The 24,009-nt window shown below is 45.1% G+C and overlaps 1 protein-coding gene and 2 non-coding genes across 3 annotated transcripts; all 3 read right to left on the bottom strand.

Annotated features, from left to right (window-relative positions):
* Positions 1 to 18,867: 18,867 nt before the first annotated feature.
* TRNAT-AGU lies at positions 18,868 to 18,941 on the bottom strand. Its single transcript has one exon. It is a non-coding gene; the product is annotated as a tRNA-Thr (tRNA).
* A 91-nt stretch (positions 18,942 to 19,032) lies between these two features.
* On the bottom strand, positions 19,033 to 19,106 carry TRNAT-AGU. Its single transcript has one exon. It is a non-coding gene; the product is annotated as a tRNA-Thr (tRNA).
* Positions 19,107 to 19,890: 784 nt separating this feature from the next.
* On the bottom strand, positions 19,891 to 21,733 carry LOC124688257 (uncharacterized protein At1g65710-like). The gene is made up of 2 exons (XM_047221957.1): positions 20,795 to 21,733; positions 19,891 to 20,706 (listed from the first exon to the last, which is right to left on the bottom strand). The coding sequence occupies exons 1-2, from the start codon at positions 21,731 to 21,733 to the stop codon at positions 19,891 to 19,893; spliced, it is 1,755 nt and encodes a 584-aa protein (XP_047077913.1).
* Positions 21,734 to 24,009: the final 2,276 nt, after the last annotated feature.

The raw sequence follows: 24,009 nt of genomic DNA, 5'->3' as shown, positions 1-24,009 counted from the left end.
TGGCTGCCGCCGAAGTGTGCCTCAGCTTGGGCGGCGGTCAGCCCGAAGGGAGCCATCAACTTACCGGCCGCAACTTGGGCGGTGGGTTCTCGAGCTCACTCTCGTCGCCGGGGTAGTACGCGAAGGGGCAGTCGCTCTCGCAGATGCGTCTGTCGTAGATGGACGGCCGCGCCTGCTACTCCCCCAAGTACGCCGACAACGACATGACCTTTGACCCCAACGCGTCGTTCTCGTCGGGAAGCACCGACGGCCACGTGACTAACGGCACTGGCCTCCCCCACACCCTTTTCGCTGACAAGAGCAAGAGCACCCACCAGGTGTTCGGTAGCGCGTCTGGCATGTCCAAGGGCGACGACGACGTGAGTTTTCCTTCTCTTTATGTGATATGTGCATTGTAGACACCGCTGACGGCTCAAAGTACGTTATTTGTTGCGTAGATTGTCGGCGGCACCGAAATCCTTAGCGGCTTGCCATGGCCATGGCCACGGCTACGAACCCTCCGCCCCCCCCCCGTCGACGAGTATGAAGAAGAGGCCGACGAGGACGAAGATGAGGAGGAGGAGGAGGTCGAGGAGGAGCTGATCGACGCTGACACCGGCATGACCACGATGACGAGGAGGAATAGGCGGACTGAGGTGGAAGTCTTTGGAGGATGAATGCCTCATCGACGCGTGGAAGCACGTGAGTTTTTGCCCCATAACCGGCGCCAATCAATCATCCGACAAGTACTACAAGCGCATCCTTGATTCATTCAACGAGAAGAACTATGGTGAGTACGCCACCATGCACATGATCCGGAACGAGGGCGCCGTCTCTCACCGTTGGAACATCATCAAGGCGGTGGGTAGCAAGTTCCATGGCTACTATGAGAAGATTAAGAACCGGAAGGAGAGCGGCAAGACGATGGTGGATTGGGTATGCTTGATACGTCTCAGACGTATCTATAATTTTTGATGATCCATGCTTGTTTTACACTAATTCATATATGTTTTGCTTACACTTCGTTGCTCTTTTACATGATTTCTGGCACTAACCTATTAACAAGATGCCACAATGACAGTTCCATGTTTTCTGCTGTTTTTGTATTTCAGAAAAGTTGTACAGGAAATATACTCGGAATTGGACGAAACAAAAGCCAAAGTCAATATTTTACCGTAACGAAGACGAAGTTCGAAGGGGGGTCGAACATGCACTAGGCACCCCACCGACCTAAATCCTCTGCCTATTTATACATCTTCTCGGGAAAACCCTGTATACCCGAGCCTCCATCCACGAAAAGTTATGTCGCGGCCGCTGATATGTCTCAAACGTATCTATAATTTCTTATGTTCCATGCTAGTTTTATGACAATACCTACATGTTTTGTTCACACTTTATATCGTTTTGATGCGTTTTCCGGAACTAACCTATTAACGAGATGCCAAAGTGCCGCTTCTCGTTTTCTGCTGTTTTTGGTTTCAGAAATCCTACAAAGGAAATATTCTCGGAATCGGACGAAATCAACGCCCAATATCTTATTTTCCCCGGAAGCTTCCAGAGCACCGAAGAGGGGCCAGGGGGCCCCACCCCACAAGGCGTCGTGGCCAAGGGGGGGCGCCCCCTATGGTCTGGCTATCCCAGGACTCCACCGACCTTTCCCCTTCGCCTATATAAAGCCTCCGTCGCGAAAACCCTAAAAGGATAAGCCACGGGACGAGAAAAGTTACGCAGCCGCCGCCATCGCGAAGCGAAGATTCGGGGGACAGAAGTCTCTGTTCCGACACGCCGCCGGGACGGGGAAGTGCCCCCGGAAGGCATCTCCATCGACACCACCGCCATCTCCATCGACTCTGCTGTCTCCTATGATGAGGAGGGAGTAGTTCTCCCCCGAGGCTAAGGGCTGTACCGGTAGCTATGTGGTTAATCTCTCTCCCATGTACTTCAATACAATGATCTCATGAGTTGCTTTGCATGATTGAGATCCATATGATGAGCTTTGTAATCTAGATGTCGTTATGCTATTCAAGTGGATTTTACTTATGTGATCTCCGGAGACTCCTTGTCCCACGTGTGTAAAGGTGACAGAGTGTGTGCACCGTGTGGGTCTCTTAGGCTATATTTCACATAATACTTATTCACCGAGTTATGATTTGAGTTGGATGTCTCTATGAAATTGTGGTGTGTTAGTACCTTCTATGAATGCTCACGAGTGACGAGCGTGGGGTGTTTATTAGTACTTGGGAATACATCTTTAAGGTTTGCCTACATGATGAATTAGTGTTCGTTATCTTGCCAGAGAGTAATTCAGAATAGCATAGTGAAGTGCTTATTTATATTCCTTTATGATTGCAATGTTGAGAGTGTCCACTAGTGAAAGTATGATCCCTAGACCTTGTTTCCGAATAGAAAAGTTACACCACAGAGAATTGCCTCCCACGCCAGCAAGCTATTTTCTGGCACCGTTTGTTTACTGTTTTACTGCATCTTTACTTCCTGCAATATTACCACCATCTATACCACCTGTATTTCACTATCTCTTCGCCGAACTGGTGCACCTATACATATGACAAGTGTATTAGGTGTGTTGGGGACACAAGAGACTTCTTGTATCGTAATTGCAGTGTTGCTTGAGAGGGATATCTTTGACCTCTACCTCCCTGAGTTCGATAAACCTTGGATGATTCACTTAAGGGAAACTTGCTGCTGTTCTACAAACCTCTGCTCTTGGAGGCCCAACACTGTCTACAGGAATAGAAGCGTGCGTAGACATCAAGCTATTTTCTGGCGCCGTTGCCGGGGAGGTAAGGTAAAAGGTATTCACATCCTCCGACTACTAAGCTATTTCCTAGCATCGTTGCCGGTGTGTGAGTGCTCGAAGGTATTTCCTTTAGATCCTGCAATTATATCTTTTTGTTTCTTGTTTTCACTAGTTAGGCTTAATGGAAAACAACCAAAAAATGAGAGATCTTTATGAACTTTATCTTGAGTTAGGACATGATGTGTTTGAAGAGAAAATTTAAAAACCTATGGAACTTTATATGCATGCTAATGGAAATGTTATTAGTATGAATGCTTTGAACACCATTGTTGCTAATGCTATGGAAAATTCTAAGCTTGGGGAAGCTGGTTTTGATGAGCATGATATTTTTAGTCCCCCAAGTTTTGAGGAGAAAATTTTCTTTGATGATACTTTGCCTCCTATTTATGATGATTATAATGATAGTGGTATTTTGGTACCACCTACTATGGAGGATAAAGGTTATTATGATTATATCATGCCTGCAATTTATGATGATTACAATGATGGTTATGGTAGTTTTACTCCCACTATTACTAATAAAATTGATTATGCTTATGTGGAGAGTAATAATTTTATGCGTGTAGCTCATGATAAGAATGTTTCATGTGATAGTTATATTGTTGAGTTTGTTCATGATGCTACTAAAAGTTATTATGAGAGAGGGAAACATGGTTATATGCATCTAAATAATATTAAGTTTCCCCTCTTTATGTTGAGAATCTTGAAGTTGCGCTTGTGTTACCTTTCTATGCTTGTCGCATTATGCTTACATGACTTGTTTATTTACAAGATTCCTTTTCATAGGAAGTGGGTTAGGCTTAAATGTGTTTTAAATTTTCTTCTTGATGCTCTCTTTTGCTTCAACTCCTATTTCTTGCGAGCATCATTAAAATCACTGAGCCCATCTTAATAGTTACAAAGAAAGCACTTCTTGGAAGATAACCCATGTTTTATTTTGCTACTGTTTTGTTGCGTCTTGGAAGTTGTTACTACTGTAGCAACATCTCCTTATCTTTATTTTATTGCATTATTGTGCCAAGTAAAGTCTTTGATTGTAAGGTTGATACTAGATTTGGATTATCTGCAGCAGAAACAGATTTCTTACTGTCACGAAATTGAGCAGCCCGTCTGTAGGTAACTCAGAAAAATCTGCCAATTTACGTGCGTGATCCTCAGATATGTACGCAACTTTCATTCAATTTGAGCTTTTTCATCTGAGCAAGTTAAGTGCCCCAGAAAAATTCGTCTTTACGGACTGTTCTGTTTTGACAGATTCTGCCTTTATTTCGGATTGCCTCTTTTGCTATGTTGAATGGATTTCTTTGTTCTATTAACTTCCAGTAGCTCTGGGCAATGTCCAGAAGTGTTAAGAATGATTGTGTTACCTCTGAACATGTGAATTTTTGATTATGCACTAACCCTCTAATGAGTTTGTTTTGAGTTTGGTGTGGAGGAAGTTTTCAAGGGTCAAGAGAGAAGGATGATATACTATGATCAAGAAGAGTGAAAAGTCTAAGCTTGGGGATGCCCCCGTGGTTCATCCCTGCATATTTTAAGAAGACTCAAGCATCTAATCTTGGGGATGCCCAAGGCATCCCCTTCTTCATCGACAACTTATCAAGTCACCTCTAGTGAAACTATATTTTTATTCCATCACATCTTATGTACTTTACTTGGAGCGTCTGTGTGCTTTTATTTTCGTTTTGTTATTTTCATTCTCTGAATAAATTCATGCTTGCGTGGGAGAGAGACACGCTCCGCTTTTTCATATGAACACTGGTGTTCTTCGCTTTTACTTTTAATGTTCATGGCGGAGTTGAAAACCGCTTCGTTAATTGCTATATGGTTGGAAATAGAAAATGCTTCATGTGGTAAATGGTATATGGTTTTGACTAATTTGATACTTGGCAATTGTTTTGAGCTCTCATAGATCATGTTTAAGCTCTTGCATCATGTACCTTGCACCTATTAATGAAGAACTACCGTAGAGCTTGTTAAAATTTGGTTTGCATGATTGGTCTCTCTAGAGTCTAGATATTTTTTGGTTAAGGTGTTTGAACAACAAGGAAGATAGTGTAGAGTCTTATAATGCTTGCAATATGTTCTTATGTAAGTTTTGATGTACCGGTTCATACTTGTGTTTGCTTCAAACAACCTTGCTATCCTAAGCCTTGTAATGAGAGGAATTACTTCTCGTGCATCCAAATCCTTGAGCCAAAACCTATGCCATTTGTGTCCACCATACCTACCTACTACATGGTATTTCTCTGCCATTCCAAAGTAAATTGCTTGAGTGCTACCTTTAAAATTTCATTCCTTGTCTTTGCAATATATAGCTCATGGGAAAATAGCCTTAAAAACTATTGTGGTATTTAATATATTGCTATGTATCTTATTTCTTATAAGTTGCTTGTTGAACGGTAACCATGTTTCTGGGGACGCCATCAACTTTTACACCTTTGTTGAATATCATGTGAGTTGCTATGCATGTCGTCTTGTCTGAAGTAAGGGCGATTTTCATGATCAAATGGTTTGAGTATGCATATTGTTAGAGAAAAACATTGAGCCGCTAACTAAAGCCATGAATCATGGTGGAAGTTTCAGTTTGGACACTAATCCGCAATCTCTTATGAGAATATTATCTGTTGTTGAATGCTTATGCATTAAAGAGGAGTCCATTATCTGTTGTCTATGTTGTCCCGGTATGGATGTCTAAGTTGAGAATAATCAAAAGCGAGAAATCCAATGCGAACTTTCTCCATAGACCTTTGTACGAGCGGCATAGAGGTACCCCTTTGTGACACTTGGTTGAAACATATGTTATGCAATGATAATCCGTGTTAATCCAAGCTAATTAGGACAAGGTGCGAGCACTATTGGTAATCTATGCATGAGGCTTGCAACTTATAAGATGTCTTATACATAACGCATGTGATTTATTACTACCGTTGACAAAATTGTTTCTATGTTTTCAAAATGAAAAGCTCTAGCACAAAAATAGTAATCCATGCTTCCCTCTGCGAAGTTCCTTTCTTCTACTTTATTGTTGAGTCAGTTTACCTACTTCTTTCTATCTTAGAAGCAAACACTTGTGTGAACTGTGTGCATTGATTCTTACATGTTCACCTATTGCACTTGTTATATTACTTTGTGTTGACAATTATCCATGAGATAAACATGTTGAAGTTGAAAGCAACTGCTGAAACTTATATCTTCCTTTGTGTTGCTTCAAAGCTTTATACTAAGAATTTATTGCTTTATGAGTTAACTCTTATGCAAGTATTATTGATGCTTGTCTTGAAAGTACTATTCATGAAAAGTCTTTGCTATATGATTCAGTTGTTTATTCATTGTCTTTACCATTGCTTCGAATCACCGCATTCATCTCATATGCTTTACAATAGTATTGATCAAGATTATGATAGCATGTCACTTCAAAAATTATCCTTGTTATCGTTTACCTACTCGAGGGCGAGTAGGAACTAAGCTTGGGGATGCTTGATACGTCTCAAACGTATCTATAATTTCTTATGTTCCATGCTAGTTTTATGACAATACCTACATGTTTTGTTCACACTTTATATCGTTTTGATGCGTTTTCCGGAACTAACCTATTAACGAGATGCCAAAGTGCCAGTTCCTGTTTTCTGCTGTTTTTGGTTTCAGAAATCCTACAAAGGAAATATTCTTGGAATCGGACGAAATCAACGCCCAATATCTTATTTTTCCCGGAAGCTTCCAGAGCACCGAAGAGGGGCAAGAGGGGAGCCAGGGGGCCCCACCCCACAAGGCGGCGCGGCCAAGGGGGGGGGGGCCCATGGTCTGGCTGTCCCAGGACTCCACCGACCTTGCCCCTTCGCCTATATAAAGCCTCCCTCGCGAAAACCCTAAAAGGATAAGCCACGGGACGAGAAAAGTTACGCAGCCGCCGCCATCGCGAAGCGAAGATTCGGGGGACAGAAGTCTCTGTTCCGGCACGCCGCCGGGACGGGGAAGTGCCCCCGGAAGGCATCTCCATCGACACCACCGCCATCTCCGTCGACGCTGCTGTCTCCTATGATGAGGAGGGAGTAGTTCTCCCCCGAGGCTAAGGGTTGTACCGGTAGCTATGTGGTTAATCTCTCTCCCATGTACTTCAATACAATGATCTCATGAGTTGCTTTGCATTATTGAGATCCATATGATGAGCTTTGTAATCTAGATGTCGTTATGCTATTCAAGTGGATTTTACTTATGTGATTGATACGTCTCCGACGTATCAATAATTTCTTATGTTCCATGCCACATTATTGATGATATCTACATGTTTTATGCATACTTTATGTCGTATTTATGCATTTTCCGGCACTAACCTATTAACGAGATGCCGAAGAGCCGATTCTTTGTTTTCGCTGTTTTTGGTTTCAGAAATCCTAGTAAGGAAATATTCTCGGAATTGGACGAAATCAACGCCCAGGGGCCTATTTTGCCACGAAGCTTCCAGAAGACCGAAGAGAAGACGAAGTGGGGCCACGGGGCGCCGCCGCACTAGGGCGGCGCGGCCAGCATAGGGCCCGCGCGGCCCTGCTATGTGGGGCCCCCGTGACGCCCTTTGACCTGCCCTTCCACCTACTTAAAGCCTCCGTCGCGAAACCCCCAGTACCGAGAGCCACGATACGGAAAACCTTCCAGAGACGCCGCCGCCGCCAATCCCATCTCGGGGGATTCAGGAGATCGCCTCCGGCACCCTGCCGGAGAGGGGAATCATCTCCCGGAGGACTCTTCACCGCCATGGTCGCCTCCGGAGTGATGAGTGAGTAGTTCACCCCTGGACTATGGGTCCATAGCAGTAGCTAGATGGTCGTCTTCTCCTCATGTGCTTCATTGTCGGATCTTGTGAGCTGCCTAACATGATCAAGATCATCTATCTGTAATTCTATATGTTGTGTTTGTCGAGATCCGATGGATAGAGAATACTATGTTATGTTGATTATCAATCTATTACCTATGTGTTGTTTATGATCTTGCATGCTCTCCGTTATTAGTAGAAGCTCTGTCCAAGTTTTTACTCTTAACTCCAAGAGGGGGTATTTATGCTCGATAGTGGGTTCATGCCTCCATTAAATCTGGGACAATGACAGAAAGTTCTAAGGTTGTGGATGTGTTGTTGCCACTAGGGATAAAACATTGATGCTATGTCCGAGGATGTAGTTATTGATTACATTACGCACAATACTTAATGCAATTGTCTGTTGTTTGCAACTTAATACTGGAAGGGGTTCGGATGATAACCTGAAGGTGGACTTTTTAGGCATAGATGCATGTCTGGATAGCGGTCTATGTACTTTGTCATAATGCCCAATTAAATCTCACAATACTCATTATATCATGTATGTGCATGGTCATGCCCTCTCTATTTGTCAATTGCCCGACTGTAATTTGTTCACCCAACATGCTATTTATCTTATGGGAGAGACACCTCTAGTGAACTGTGGACCCCGGTCCATTCTTTTACATTGAATACAATCTACTGCAATACTTGTTCTACTCGTTTTCCGCAAACAATCATCATCCACACTATACATCTAATCCTTTGTTACAGACAAGCCGGTGAGATTGACAACCTCACTGTTTCGTTGGGGCAAAGTACTTTGGTTGTGTTGTGCAGGTTTCACGTTGGCGCCGGAATCCCTGGTGTTGCGCCGCACTACATCCCGCTGTCATCAACCTTCAACGTGCTTCTTGGCTCCTCCTGGTTCGATAAACCTTGGTTTCTTTCTGAGGGAAAACTTGCCGCTGTACGCATCACACCTTCCTCTTGGGGTTCCCAACGGACGCGTGCTTTACGCGTATCAAGCTCTTTTTCTGGCGCCGTTGCCGGGGAGATCAAGACACGCTGCAAGGGGAGTCTCCACAATCCAATCTCTTTACTTTGTTTTTGTCTTGCTTTATTTTATTTACTTTCTTATTTGCTGCACTAAAACAAAACACAAAAAAATTAGTTGCTAGCTTTACTTTATTTACTGTCTTGCTCTCTATATCAAAAACACAAAAAAATTAGTTACTTGCATTTATTTTATCTAGTTTGCTTTATTTACTACTGCTAAAATGGCTACTCCTGAAAATACTAATTTGTGTGACTTCACAACCACAAATAATAATGATTTCTTGTGCACACCTATTGCTCCACCTGCTACTACAGCAGAATTCTTTGAAATTAAACCTGCTCTACTGAATCTTGTTATGCGAGAGCAATTTTCCAGTGTTAGTTCCGATGATGCTATCGCCCATCTCAATAATTTTGTTGAATTGTGTGAAATGCAAAAGTATAAAGATGTAGATGGTGACATTATAAAATTAAAATTGTTTCCTTTCTCATTAAGAGGAAGAGCTAAAGATTGGTTGCTATCTCTCGCCTAAGAATAGTATTGATTCATGGACTAAATGCAAGGATGCTTTTATTGGTAGATATTATCCCCCTGCTAAAATTATATCTTTGAGAAGTAGCATAATGAATTTCAAGCAATTAGATAATTAACATGTTGCTCAAGCATGAGAAAGAATGAAATCTTTGGTTAAAAATTGCCCAACCCATGGACTGACTACTTGGATGATCATCCAAACCTTTTATGCAGGACTGAACTTTTCTTCGCGGAACCTATTGAATTCAGCTGCTGGAGGTACCTTTATGTCCATCACTCTTGGTGAAGCAACAAAGCTCCTTGATAATATGATGATTAATTACTCTGAATGGCACACGGAAAGAGCTCCACAAGGTAAGAAGGTAAATTCTGTCGAAGAAACCTCTTCCTTGAGTGATAAGATTGATGCTATTATGTCTATGCTTGTGAATGGTAGGACTAATGTTGATCCTAATAATGTTCCGTTAGCTTCATTGGTTGCTCAAAAAGAACATGTTGATGTGAATTTCATTAAAAATAACAATTACAATAATTCTAGGCCATATCCTGCTAATGGTAACTCTTATGGTAGATATGAGGAAAAGATGTTAGAAATTGAAAGATCTACCAACAGACTTTATGCAATCACAATATGAGCAAAACAAATTGTTTACTAAAACTATGAATGAACAATCTACCTTGTTGAAGAATATAGGAAATCAACTTGAAAATCTGAATATGGAGATTTCTGGGTTGCAATCTGAATATTATAATAAATACTCTTTAGTATTTCCTCTAGGGCACCATATCCAACAATTTGTTTTACCATATGAGATGCCCAATATGATTATGGTCATCTATGTAATTTCTATGTGGTGGATCTTTGATTTATGAGTTGATATTTGAGATTGGAATTCTATCATTTGTAAGATGTATTGGTAGATGCATATTATGTGCCCCGTTTTAAGTACTTGTTATGATCAAACTTGTATGGAGAAACATGTGGGGGGGGGGACATGGGTATTAGTTGGAGTAACATGGTGGTGGTGATTGGATAGTGACAACAAATTCAAGATCCACTTTGGTTTTGACCTTTGTTTGTTACATCACTAGGGATAAAGTGAATGCATCTATAATCACATGGTGAAAGCCAAGGTGGTCTTGTTTGCTCAAGGTAGCACATTTGATACATTCGAATATAATGTTAAAGTACCTAAGGATATACTCTATTTATTCTTAATTCTAGATTAAGTGGAGTTTTCCCTTTCTAGTGGAGTATAAGTTAGATGTGTTGCATCATCTTTATATTAGGACATGAAGCCCATATGAATGACAATCAAACACATAATTAAGTTTCATCAATATTATATCTTCTTTGGTTTTATTTATGTCCATTGCACCTTGAAAGGACAAGATGTAGCCTAGGGGGGTGAAAACTACCACGGATTTGGCTTGTAAGAGTGTGGAATTAAACTAACATTTATTCCACAAGAAAAATCCTAATTAAGTTAGGCTCAACTAAGTGAAATAACAACAACTCAAGCTAAGAAAGATAGGCACAAGATATATGTAACACAAGTGCACTACTAGGAAAAAGCCTACCGTCGGCGGACAAAAATAGGTTACATCCAGCGCACCAACGCCCACAGGTGGTAACATGCCGATGATAATGGCTAATCATGGGTGCACCATCCCGGTCCGCCGGCGGTAACACGATTTATCGCCGGCACACCACTATGGTGAGCTGGCAGTATTCTTTTTCCAGAATTCAATTTTTTATCTAGATCTATATTTTAGCTCGGGAACCGTGGCCGTAGGACCGCACCCCTCGGCTTTGTAGTCATTGTCGTGTTGGTGTAGGAGGTGGAGGCCGGAGGAGGAGCAGGCGAGGCCATCGGCGCGGTGCAGTTGGTGGAGTAGGTGGTCAAGGTTGTCTGTGCAGGAGGAGGAGGTCGTCGATGTAGGAGGAGGAGAAGGAGGTCATCGGTGCCGAAGGAGTTGGAATGTCGCCAGTGAAGCAGCAGCAAGAGAAGGTTGTCAGTGTAGGATAGGAGGAGGAGTCCGTCGGGTGCAGAGGAGGAGGAAGCCATGGGCAACAAAGATGGGAAGAATAGAGAAAAGGAAGACAGGAGGAGAAAAGAAGGAATACGAAGGAGAAGATGAAGAGGAGGAGGAGGAGGAGGGAAATATGTGGATGAAGGGAGAAAGTGTGAAAGGATATGAGGCCACGGGCTAGTCTTCAACATATAGCAAATGTTATCGCCGTCGCACCGATAGTGGTGCACCGGTGAGTTTTTTTGCATAAAAATCTAAAACCTCAGAAACTCCATTTTCACTTTTTGATTTTGAAGATTCAAAAAGTCGGTAAACGGTCGTAGGCGGTTGAAATCGGATGTAAATTTTTCATATAAAAAACATTTTCATCAGAGATCGTATGCAACCTCGAGAGCCATTTTACCGAAACATGACGCCATTTTGCAAAAGAAGTCAAAATTCATATTTCTTAATTTTTCTAACAACTATAACACATAGCACATGGGCATCTCAGAATATTTTGAAATTTTTAATTTCTATCAGTTTCTTTATTTTTTTGAAAATTTTGAAAGGCGGTCCACTATAGTGGTGTGTCTGAGGTAAATGGGGGGCATGGCTCTGCCTTGGCGGGAACTGGGCGACCTTTACTCTGGGCACACTGAAATTTCTATCCACCAGAGGTATTTGGGCATCACTGGCGCTAATAAATTTGGTGCGTCGGTGGTAGCTTGGGCCCTATAAGTCTGTTCCTCATAGTGGTGATAGCAAGATATAAGTACGTCAAGCACGATGTCTATCACAAGTAAAGTAAACTCGGATATAGAGATAACCAAGGCACGTGGAGACGAAGATGTATTCATGTGTTCCCTCACACGAAATAAGGTACATCGCACAAGAGAGATGCGGGCTACCACGAATGTCTCCCGAATGCCATGAAGTCTCACCTTCTTCTCCAATCCAATACCATGAAGGACAAAGGGCCTTTCCTTATGGCTACCTTTTCCTCCAATCCAGATATGGCAAGAATCACAACCACTTCACAACCTCCACGAAGGAGAATCCTGGGTCTCTTCACAAACTTCCACGAAGAGGTCACGAGAGCACCAACCACCAAGACAACTAGGAGATCACCCTCCAAGATTAACAAGCGCACGTTCTCTGACTAAAACAAATTGCAAAAGATGTATGATGGCTGTGAAATACGCCATATTTTCTCGTGTTTAAACCCCTAGCTAAGTCAAGAAATTGACTAAGTTTACCTGTCAGCTTGCCACTAATGCCTAATCAATGCAAGATGTGCAATCTCTTATATTTTTGGATGTGGTGCAGGATATCACGTCAAATGGCAAATTGACCTCCAATTATTGAAGAAAATCGTGCAGAGAAGCATGGCAAAGTTGACTACGCTCGGAAAGGCGGTTCCAGGGACTTTAACGGGCATCGGTACGGGCAAGTCCTGCCCGTACCGTCCGCCCGTACCACCCACAGTTGCGTTCCGAGGTCAAACACTATAAAATTCATGAAGGGACCGACGCAAAAAAGAGAGCCATTCGTCGCCAAACAGAGCCGCCATCCACCAGATCCATCTGCAACACACCGAAGGAGATCCATCCCCATAGTTCATCCATTACATCCTCCATCTCTTCCATGGCCATAGCCATCACCATTATAATAGAGATCCCCTTGAGAATTGGCGATAATTGTAAGAATATTATGATTTCAATCTAAGTATTTTGCACAATGATTTCTATCTTTGTATTTGATCTTGATATTATGTGTGAGTAGTCCTCACGGGCTGCGGGTTGGGGGTGAATCCTCGCAGTAATTATGTGCATCTAATTTTATGTTATGTGTAAGGATTGAATATGAGTTTTGCGATCTTGTATTCTTGTCTCTTTGCCTCGTCTTTCATGATCTGCACGTACCCATATCATTCGAGAGGATCAAGAGAAGAGGTGGGATGAGTGTAGAACGACGTGCTATCACGAAACCTCAGTGATAGAAAGGGGAAAGTACCGGTACATGTTTAGTGATTCATTCGGGATCATAGTATAATCATCTAGCTTAAGGCTTTGGTCTGTATTTACTTAAAAATTGTTGTTGCTTGCAGTTGTGAGGACAATGGTTGGACCATTAGGCTCTTGTCACCTCTGGCTTTAGGGGCGATGGTATTTACGGATGTGCTACTCACAAATCTCTTATATCTATTTTATTTGTTACACATACGGCCTTTATTTATATATGTATGCATAGCTCCAGGTGAAACCTTAACCCTGACATATTTCCATCATTGAACACAACCCCCTTAAAAGTAAACTAGATAGGTCTGGTAAACTGAAGATAAAATACATTAGCAAAGTCTTGTAGCCGTTTCCTTCATAAACCATTTCAAAGTGCTTCCCAAGGTTCGATTAAACCTAGGTCTTCCAGGGAAAAAGTTTACCATAGTATAATCCGTAATCCGGATCGAATGTATCAACATCTCAACACTTATGCAAAGATGCAAAACCAAGAATGCCATAGGTGTTCAAATCCTTCACACTCAAATCCTACCAAAGAAACAAATGCTAGGGGGATTAGAGAGGAAGAACAAAGGAGGAAATCAATAGACGACTTCAACATCTATATCCCAAGAGTTCCCCTCACTTAGAGGAGGAATTGATTGGTGTAGATTTTAGATCTTGATCTCCTCTTCCAATTTCCTCAAGAAGATGCAAGAATCATAGGAGGGAAGGGAGAGGAAGCAAGCTTTTGAGGTTCAACAATGGAGTAGGAGAGAGAGAGAAAACGGAATGGTTTAACTTACCTCATCAAGGAGGAATACGATCTATTTATAGTCCAAGGTGGAAAACTAGCCGTTAGGGGGAATTCGTGTGACCCAAACTGGCGACAAGTTTGGCGGTGTCGGCCCTCGCGTTGGAATGGTCCGGCGAGCAAACCGGTGGATCGAAACCCTCGCATGTTTTTTGTAGCGTACAAGGTTGGGCCGATCTAAGACCGCCACGCCGGAACTATTTCGGTTTCGCCGAAACCACTCACAGATGTGCCATTCGGCACATATTGGAGCAATCCGGAGGGAAGCCGGTTTCTGCATCGATTTCTCCAGAAACCCTCAAACAGTAATTTTCTCGAAAGATCTAATCTTTTACAATCTTACTAAAATCCGATTAAGATGAAACTAATTTTGTTGGAAAGATAACGGTGAATAGAACCCCAACAAAAACCTCTCCAAACTAAGAATCGGTAAAATCGTTCAAACTCGAAAACGTAATATAAGATGCATATGGTATCCGTTTTCGATGAACTTGGGCTTGTTGACAAGCTATTAACAAGCTCAAGAACTTCAGACAGTGAAACTCCTAGAAGAAACAATAGTAAGGGATTCAGATTATGCAAAGGACTGAGAGCTCTAAGACGATGTGATCAAGTTACCCAATCGAAAGCCTCTCTTGACAGTGTGACTATCTATCCTATAACCCGATCTCTCAACAACCACCTTGAGAATGGTAAGAGGAAAACCTATCAAGGGCATACCTTTGCCTTGAGCATCCCAATAGATCTTGATGATGATAATGCTTCAAGATTCATTCAAGCGAAATGCATCACTTGATCATTGTTGCTTCGTGAAGACTCATAATTTGCTCCACATACACCACTATGGGATAGCTTCATTAAGGTACATCGTTATCACCAAATGGATGGAAAGATTCAAGCACATGATCTTCTCGAGATACTTCTCTTGAACTTGCCCTTCTCAAACGTTGATGACCATCACCACTTGATGCCATCCTCACATGTTATGAGATCTTGATTTTGATGCATGCTCATGAAAAGATACCTAGCTCATATAGAAACACAAATGCACATAAATGATGGATTAGTTCACAAAGCATAATTATCAAGATTTACCATACCACAACATCACATGATCCAATGTGGTACATTCTTTATGCTTCATGTGTTGACCAACTTGAATCGAATGTCCGGTCATAGTATTTCTCAACCTTGTATATCTTCGTGATCTATCATAATAGCTTGCCCATCCTCTAAGAGCTCTAAGATCCCAGTATTGCGAGCGATTCTGGGCGAGTTGCCCATCGCTATAGCGGCCCCACCTTGAGGATGTTCGCTCTATGTTTTATTCGTTTGTCCATGGGCCGTGATTTGGGCCCGTGCATCCGTATTGTTGCGCTTCCGCATGTGCGCTCGCATTTCTTCGACGTTTCGGCGAGGGATGCGGGTCGGTCCGCGGTTGCTTTGACCGCGGCTTCCTCCTTCTTTGGTTGCTTCTTGCTTGCGGAGGCGGTTCTTCACCTACCCATGCTCCGCTTCTCCTCTCCGATTGTGGATTTCCGACATCGTGCATCGCCCATCGGTGTGGCCGCCGGTTTTTGCCGTCGCGCCTACTTCTCTGAGCAGGTTCGTTTTCCCTCCTTTATGTGTGTCTTCTTCTTTTATTCCATCGCGTGTGTGCTTGTGATTTTCCCAATCCTCAGTTTATACTGACTCGATCTAACCCTTGATATTTCCTCTTCTCCGGCCGCCCAATGGTGGTGCCATTCCATCCCCACCGCAGGTTGCCGCCGCTCCCTCCTTGCAACCTCCTCTTTGACTTCCCCATTGTCACTGCCAATAGGAGTGCACCGCGCTCCCTTTCAGGCATGACTCGTTGACGGGATCTTGTGTCAACTTCCTTCGCCGGTGGCCGAGAATTGGAGGTCGAGCCGGCGGGATCGAGGTTGCTGGAGACGATGAGTGGTGGCTAGTGCGTTTGTATAAGGGATATGCGAGTCCTCGTGGCTTCTCCATAAATAGTCGTCAATCAAAGAGTGCCCAGGTGGTGGGACACATCAATCAGCGAGCTATGTCTGAAATGGCGCGTCCTTGAGTTTTGTTCAGCGTGGGACCAACTTTTAAGGATGATTAAAATGCACGGCTCAAATTTGTATGCCTCCGTTATTCGAGCCTGGCACTAATAAGCGTCACTTTTGCGTGATAGCAACCACAACACCAATAAGTGCCGATATGGACTCAGTCACGGCGTATAAATATCCGCCTTCTTATCTAGTCGCCGGGAAATTGCTATATGCCAGGCAACATATTTTTTCATGCGACTACAGTTTGTGTCATAAAAAAATTCGCCGGTAAGAAGAGATTTTTTTTGTAGTGATTTAGGGAGAAACACTTCTAAAAGAGAACCCACCTCATTTGTGTTTAATGCGTCTCGCGATTTCTTCAGTGCAAAAGGTATGACTGAAAAGGACAAGAGTGTGACTATGTGAGTAGCTTCAGGTGACCATATGGTAATGCCTATATAAACCTTGGTTTCGCAATAAGTTGTGCATCTCACTATGTGAACCAGGAAATCAAAATAATAAGATTTAGCAGGGCATTGGAGGCAAACAAAATGAGAGAGTATTGATAGTTTCGTGATTGTTCAGCGAGAAAACAAATGCTGACTTCTCTCTCTCTAGTAGGCGTGATTGGCTTAGAAAATTGTCCAGCTTGACCCTTCTATTCCAGGATTTTCGTTATCTTCAGCAAATGCACGAACTACAACAGTTCAATGTGGTCTTCCTTGGAAGTCTACATCCAACCAGTGCCTTGTCATATCCTGAACACCCATTAGATGGAAGTTTGATAAATCGGTACTACATATCAGTATTGATCAGCTCCGGGACATGGTCAACCGATTCACCCATTTGTCCCACTAGACACATAATCAAAGAGCCCACAATCCACTTGTTCAGTTGAATGAAGGTTTTGTGCTCAATCTATGACCCTTTTTACTCGCTGAAACCAGGTACCTACGTACCTACACTGTATGGGAACCGTGTTTTCATTTTTAACGAGGTACATGGAATGGAGTTAGAAAAACTTTTTGGCAAATGTTTTGCAAAAAAAAAGTGATACTTTTTTCATCAACAACATAAAAGCACTTGAATAAGAAAAACTAATAGTAGTTTCGTATTGATTGCCATCAAGGAAAAACATATTTGGACGCCCCTATGCACAAGTGATGACATTTACCCAATTCTCAATCGTTATTTTTTTACATATTCGTATCTAAAAACCTGAAAAAAGAACTTCACTTCGTTGCAATGGTCTATTCATTAGTGCAAAAAAGCAGCGGTTGTCTTAAGTTCAAACAAACATGGGTTCTTGCACACGGATCTCACGGCCGGGAGCGATGTTTCTCCACATCAACCAGTAGCTAGGAAATTCTCAGGCGATCGAGTATAACAAAACCTTATTAAAATCAAGCAAGAGCTCATGGTGTATGTCTGTATGATTAAGAAATCCACGTTAATTGTCGAAGCTTTCATGTACTCAAGGCGCATACCGCGCGCACACTTCGTTTCCTCAACCGCTCGCTCCTCTCACATGCAACTGATGATCTCCTGCAACGACTTGCATCCAAGGCTGCGCCAGATTAGTTAGCTCACGCATAACAGCATACTGACAGACCCTTCCTATTTCCTATCTCTCATAAACATAGAGTCCTAGCACCTGAAGGAACTCTCAGTCTCAGTTCGATCTAAGCTCTTACCAATGAAGACGTTTCGCTTTATCTTGATGGTGATTCCGCTCGCCCTCGCCTCCGCGAGCAGAGTCTCCTCTCTTGCCGCCGGACAGAGCGGGACCGGCACTCCCGCCGCCGTCGACCGCGAGCAGCCGGCAGACGTCCTCCTGCACCAGCGGGGCGTCGACGGCGGCTGGCGGCGGATCGCCGCAAACGAGACAAAGCTGGTCATTGTCAGGGGCAAGCAAGGACGGGGTTTCAGGAAAGGCGCGCCGGCGAGATGCGTCCCGGCGGCGGCGTGCAGGCGGAGGAAGGTGATCTGCGTCAAGCGGTGCTACACGGCGGCGTCACACCTCGCCCGCGTCCCGCCGGCCATCAAGTGCGTCATTAGGTGCAAGAAGTGCGTGCCTACCTGCTGATCTATGTACTACGTGCATTTTGCTCTAGTTTAGCACCGTGGTGCGTTTTCTTCTCCTCCTTTTTGTTTTTCTTTTGCTTAGCCTTCCATGCATTTGAAACTTTTCTCGCGGCGCAGACAAAAATCGGAGCCGGTGCAGTACGGGCAGAAGTTCCAATTCAGAATTATAGTTGTACTGGAACTGGAAAAAAAGGAATTCACTTGCATACAGAGAATCCCATTTTATTATTCAGTTGCATACAGATGATCCCGATGCTGAGAAAAAAAGGAATTCAGTTGCAAATCAGAATTCAGAAAGATTTGCTCTAGGTTGATTCATGTACGTGCATTTTGCTCTAGGTTAGTACCGTGATGCGTTTCTTCTTCTCCTTTTATCTTTTTTTGCTTAGCCTTCCATGCATTTGACACTTTTCTCGCGGTGCTGAGAAATCGAAGCCAGTGCAGTACGGGCAGAAGTTCCAATTCAGAATTATAGTTGTACTCGAACTGGAAAAAAAAACGAATTCAGTTGCATACAGATGATCCCATTTTATTATTCAGTTGCATACAGATGTTCCAATTCAGAATTATAGTTGTACTCGAACAGGAAAAAAAAACAAGGAATTCAGTTGCATACAGAGGATCCCATTTTATTATGCAGTTGTATACAGATGATCCCGATGCTGAGAAAAAAAGGAATTCAGTTGCAATTCAGAATTCAGAAAGATTTTGGTGCAAAAAATGTAAAACATTGTGCTTTCATTGAGAGTTGAACTCAAGACCTCCCGCTTACTAAACGGGTGCTCTAACCAACTGAGCTATGAAAGCTTCGCTGATGAAATTCTTGTTATAAAATATAAATCCTGTAAACCTTATCATATCTTTCACAACTTTTTGGGAAAAAAATATAGAATTAAAATGCTTTCATTGAGAGTTGAACTCAAGACCTCCCGCTTACTAAACGGGTGCTCTAACCAACTGAGCTATGAAAGCTTTGATGATGGAATTCTTAACCATATCAATTCAAAGACTACTGTACTCCAGCCGGCCAATGTTGCCAAGAAAAGATTCACCACCAAGGTCCTCTGTGAACATCAGTGTTGGTGTATGATAGAGACTACGGAGGTGTACCGATACTTAGTTCTGTATTATTAAAAGATCCAAACTTTAGAAAAATACTACCAGAAGATTGGGCTTGAGAAAAATACCACTAAAAGCTTACTCCGTTATTGATTTGTTGCATTAGTGAACTCCACATGAATTGGAGCTAAAAACAAATGGTGGTAGAAATCAGCAAGGGAGTAAGATTTCGGTGGTATTTTTCTAAAGCTCAATCTCTTAGTGGTATTTTTCTATAGTAAGGATTTTTGATGGTATAGAACCACTTTTCCCTCTGTAGAAATGACGGTCAAAATGGTTATGCTAGAACGGCAAGCAACAACACTGCTTATTTCTTATCGGACACATTTGAGGCAATTGTGTGGCATAATGCGAAACATCAGAAACTTGAGAAGAGAATCTCTTCTGCATACGGTCCTTCTGATAATCAAGAGAACACAATCAACAGGCCGAGGATACAAGTTTGGACACAAACGATGATCATCAAATGCTAATAGCAGATAGGTAACACGGTACACATTGCTAATGCCAGAGCACGACTACATCTGAACAATGTATCGCCAAACAACCGAAACACAAAACAAATCTCTGAATGCGAAAGCAGCAATCCGTCTTGCCGCTAGCAACGCCAACTACAGCTTTGCCTAATCTCCCTCCACTATGAGCTCGCCGAGACGACGCCATGGGCACCCGATCGGCCGCTGGCCACGGTGCCGCTGCCACTGCCGCGATGAGCGCTGCGTCCGCGGTGAGCATTGTTGGTAGCTCCGGAGCTGCCGGCACGCGACCTGCCGCTGGGCTCCGGCTGCGCGGCCGGCCTCTGCTTGCTGCTCTGCCGGGGCTGCTCGACGACCTCGTCGCCGTGGTTGGACGACCGCGACGTGCTCCACGTCCGGTCCGTGGACTCGCACGACGGCGTCCACACGTTGCCGGAGAGGGTGTTGCTCCCCGCGGACTCCTGCATCTCGGTCTCCCCACGGCCGCGGATGTCCCGCACCGACACGTACTTGTGCACGCTCGGCTCGGCGAGGTCCACGTCCCCGCCGACCACCGCGTTGACGGAGCCCTTGTCGTCCGCGCTCCGTCCGGGCTCGTAGGCGCGGCTCCCCGACGACGAGGAGGAGTTGAGGTCGGCGACGGCGTCGACGATGGACTGCGCCTTGGAGACGCAGGCTGGCAGCGTGAAGGACGGCGCCGTTGCCGCTGCCGCGGCGGAGGTGTGGTAGCTCTGGATGTCCTCGAGCAGGTACAGGTTGGGGTTCTGGTCGAAGTCGCGCGACGCGCGGCGCGACCGGCAGCCTGACCTCGGGTGGGTGCTCTCGGCCACGACGCTCACCGTGCGCGTCCCGGTGGTGGTCTTCGACGAAGGTGGTGCTCTGGTCTCTGACGCTTTCTCCTTCTGAGAACTCTGCTCCTTTGCACGCTCTGTTGTGGTCTTCCTTGTCGGGGTGGCAACGGCTATCTCCGTCGGTTTCTGGTGTAATTTTGAAGATTGTGAGCGGGTTAATCCGATGACAGGTGTCGAATTGCAAAAAAAGATCGCGATTTTGCTTGGTCCTTACCTTCTGTGGCTTGGCATTGCTGCTGATATTGTTGTTGTTGCGGAGGGAATTCTCGTCGATCTCGGCCATGGGGCTGCGCCGGAGCGGCGACTGCTCGGCCTTCCTGGACGAGCTCCGGCTCAGCGACGGCGCTTGCGCCGCAATCTTCTGCTGCCCCACACCAGCATTCTCGTTCCCCACTGCTGCAGCCACCCTCGCAGGCGAGCTGGACCGCGGAGACGCGCACCTCTTCGTGGGCCCCTTCTCCCTCGCCGGCACGGAGACCATCTTCCCCGGCTGCTGTCTCGCGCCGCCGCAGCTAGCGGAGGCCGCGCCCTCGCCACGCCGCCCAGGCGACCGGCTCGACCTGCGGCTCCCGCCGCCGCTGGTCCTCTCCCGGCTCCCCGACCGCTTCCTCTGCGGCGAGCCGCGGTGCGGCGACGGCCTCGACACCGGGACCCTCTCCCAGTCGCCCTCCTCCTCCGCACCGCTCCTCTCGCGATCGAGGTCGCAGCTCCTCTTCGACCCGGAATGCCTCCGGTGCCCGCCGGTCTCGCCGGACGCGGCCATGCCGGTCCCCGACGAGCTCCGGCTGAGCCGACCGCACTGGATCAGGATGGCGTCCACTTCCTCCTTGGTGCAGCTCGACGTGCGCACCGGCGCCGGCCCCTTGGTCACCACCGTCGCCACCACCGGTGCCTCGACGACCGCGGCCGCCTTGGCCTTCACGACGATCGGCGCCGCGGCCTTCTTGCCGACCGCTGCGGAGGACTCGTCCGCGTTGGACGCCCGCTTCGGCTGCGGCGGCGCCTTTTTTGCCTTCTCCTCTGTGGGCACGGCTGCGGCGGCGAGCTTACTCGGCTTCTTGGGCTTGGCGCCGGCCACCGCGCTTGGCTGCTGCGGGGCCGGCGGCTGTGACGGCGCCTTCTCAGGCTGCTTCTTGCTGAAACAGAGCCCCATGGCGGCGTACTCGTGGCTAGCTCGGGGACGTGCGGAGCTTGGAAATGGAAAGAATAAGATCGGAGTTGGAAGGTGTGGAGCTGGTATATATATGCAGAGCTTGGGGGCGAGCGATCGGAGAATTTGTTACGCGATCCGTCTACTGTGGTCTCACAGCTGAGCTTGAGCTGAGGCCGGCGAGATTTGAAATCGTCTCTCGCTGGTTTGGTTTCGCCCGAGATGTGCGCGTGCATGCGTGACGTGAGCGAACCTGGCGTTGCGGCTTTGTTTATTATCTCTCTCTTTTTGCTGCTGCTGATGGTGTTCTTTCTGGTCCACGAGGGAACTGTTCCATGGAGCACGCAGGTGTCCGTTGGAGGAGATCAGGTGGGGCCTGGCTTCGTGGCTCTGATTAGGTCATGATCTCGTGCTTAATTAGGTTGATGATGCATCGCCAGCACAAAGTCACAGTACTTTTAGAAACAAAACTCACACCCTCAACTTTAAATTAACAAACCCCTCAACCGGCTAGAAATTGCACGCCTACAATGAGCTAAGATAAAACATAAGAGCATCTCCGTACCGCGTTCCCTAAACCGTCCCCCAAAGCGCGCCGGATTGAGCGTTTTGGGAGACGTATTTTGTTGGTGCCGCGTTTGGGGGACGTCGCTCCCCAGTCGCGTCCCCCAAACACCGCCCCCAAACATTAAAAATAATTTAAATAGACAGAATAAAACTCTTTACTAATATTCAAATCGGTTCAACATAAACAAAATACATATAAAACTTCGAAAAAACATAATTAAATTACATATAAATTATTTTAAACTACTACTTCTTCTTCTTGATGATGGCCCCGCCTCGTCGTCGTCATCACGGTGGCGCTTCCTGCTCGTCACCTCTTCCGAAGAGGCGGTGTCGGCCGATGCGTCGGAGTCCTCCTCGTTGTCGCCGGTGCTCGTCGGCTGCGCCTTGGCCTTGGCGGTATTGGCCTTCGCGTCCGCCTCCGCCTTCGCACGGGCCACCGCCGCCTCCTCTGACCCTTCTTCCTCCGCGTCCTCCTCCACGCCCATCCATTCCTCCGCGCCGTTGATGTCTACGGGAGCTTCTATTCTTGTAGACAGTGTTGGGCCTCCAAGAGCAGAGGTTTGTAGAACAGCAGCAAGTTTCCCTTAAGTGGATCACCCAAGGTTTATCGATCTCAGTGAGGAAGAGGTCAAAGATATCCCTCTCATGCAACCCTACAACCACAAAGCAAGAAGTCTCTTGTGTCCCCAACACACCTAATAGGTGTACTAGTTCGGCGAAGAGATAGTGAAATACAGTGTGGTATGAATAAGTAGTAGCAACGGCACCAGAAAAGTGCTTTGCCCGGGACAGTAAAACAAGCGAGTAGTAACGCAGCAGTAGTAACGCAATGAAAATAGTAAACAAGCAGCGATAGCGATATTTAGGAACAAGGCCTAGGGATTAGACTTTCGCTAGTGGACACTCTCAACATTGATCACATAACGGAATAGATAAATGCATACTCTACACTCTTGTTGGATGATGAACACATTGCGTAGGATTACACGAACCCTCAATGCCGGAGTTAACAAGCTCCACAATTCAATGTTCATATTTAAATAACCTTAGAGTGCATGAAAGATCAATTCGACTAAACCAAGTACTAACATAGTATGCACACTTGTCACCTTCACACTATGTAGGAGGAATAGATCACATCAATACCATCATAGCAATAGTTAACTTCATAATCTACAAGAGATCATAATCATAGCATACGCCAAGTACTAACACGGATGCACACACTGTCACCATTACACCGTGGAGGAGGAATAAAACTACTTTAATAACATTGCTAGAGTAGCACATAGATAAATTGTGATACAAAACACATTGCAATCATAAAGAGATATAAATAAGCACTTCACTATGCCATTCATAACAGTGAATAAGTATTCTGTGAAATATAGCCTAAGAGACCCACACGGTGCACACACTCGTCACCTTTACACACGTGGGACAAGGAGTCTCCGGAGATCACATAAGTAAAATTCACTTGACTAGCATAACGACATCTAGATTACAAGCATCATCATATGAATCTCAATCATGTAAGGCAGCTCATGAGATTATTGTATTGAAGTACATAGGAGAGAGATGAACCACATAGCTACCGGTACAGCCCCGAGCCTCGATGGAGAACTACTCCCTCCTCATGGGAGCAGCAGCGGTGATGAAGATGGCGGTGGAGATGGCAGCGGTGTCGATGGAGAAGCCTTAGGGGCACT

The sequence above is a fragment of the Lolium rigidum genome, chromosome 2, assembly GCF_022539505.1.
Source record: "Lolium rigidum isolate FL_2022 chromosome 2, APGP_CSIRO_Lrig_0.1, whole genome shotgun sequence".
Lineage (NCBI taxonomy): Eukaryota > Viridiplantae > Streptophyta > Magnoliopsida > Poales > Poaceae > Lolium > Lolium rigidum.
This window is presented reverse-complemented; position numbering and strand designations above follow the sequence as displayed.

Excerpts from the sequence above, each read along its gene's own strand:
- LOC124688257 (XM_047221957.1), bottom strand. The coding sequence starts at position 21,733 with ATGGGGCTCTGTTTCAGCAAGAAGCAGCCTGAGAAGGCGCCGTCACAG. Across the intron at positions 20,707-20,794 it reads GCAATGCCAAGCCACAGAAG|AAACCGACGGAGATAGCCGT; the intron begins GTAAGGACCAAG and ends AAATTACACCAG.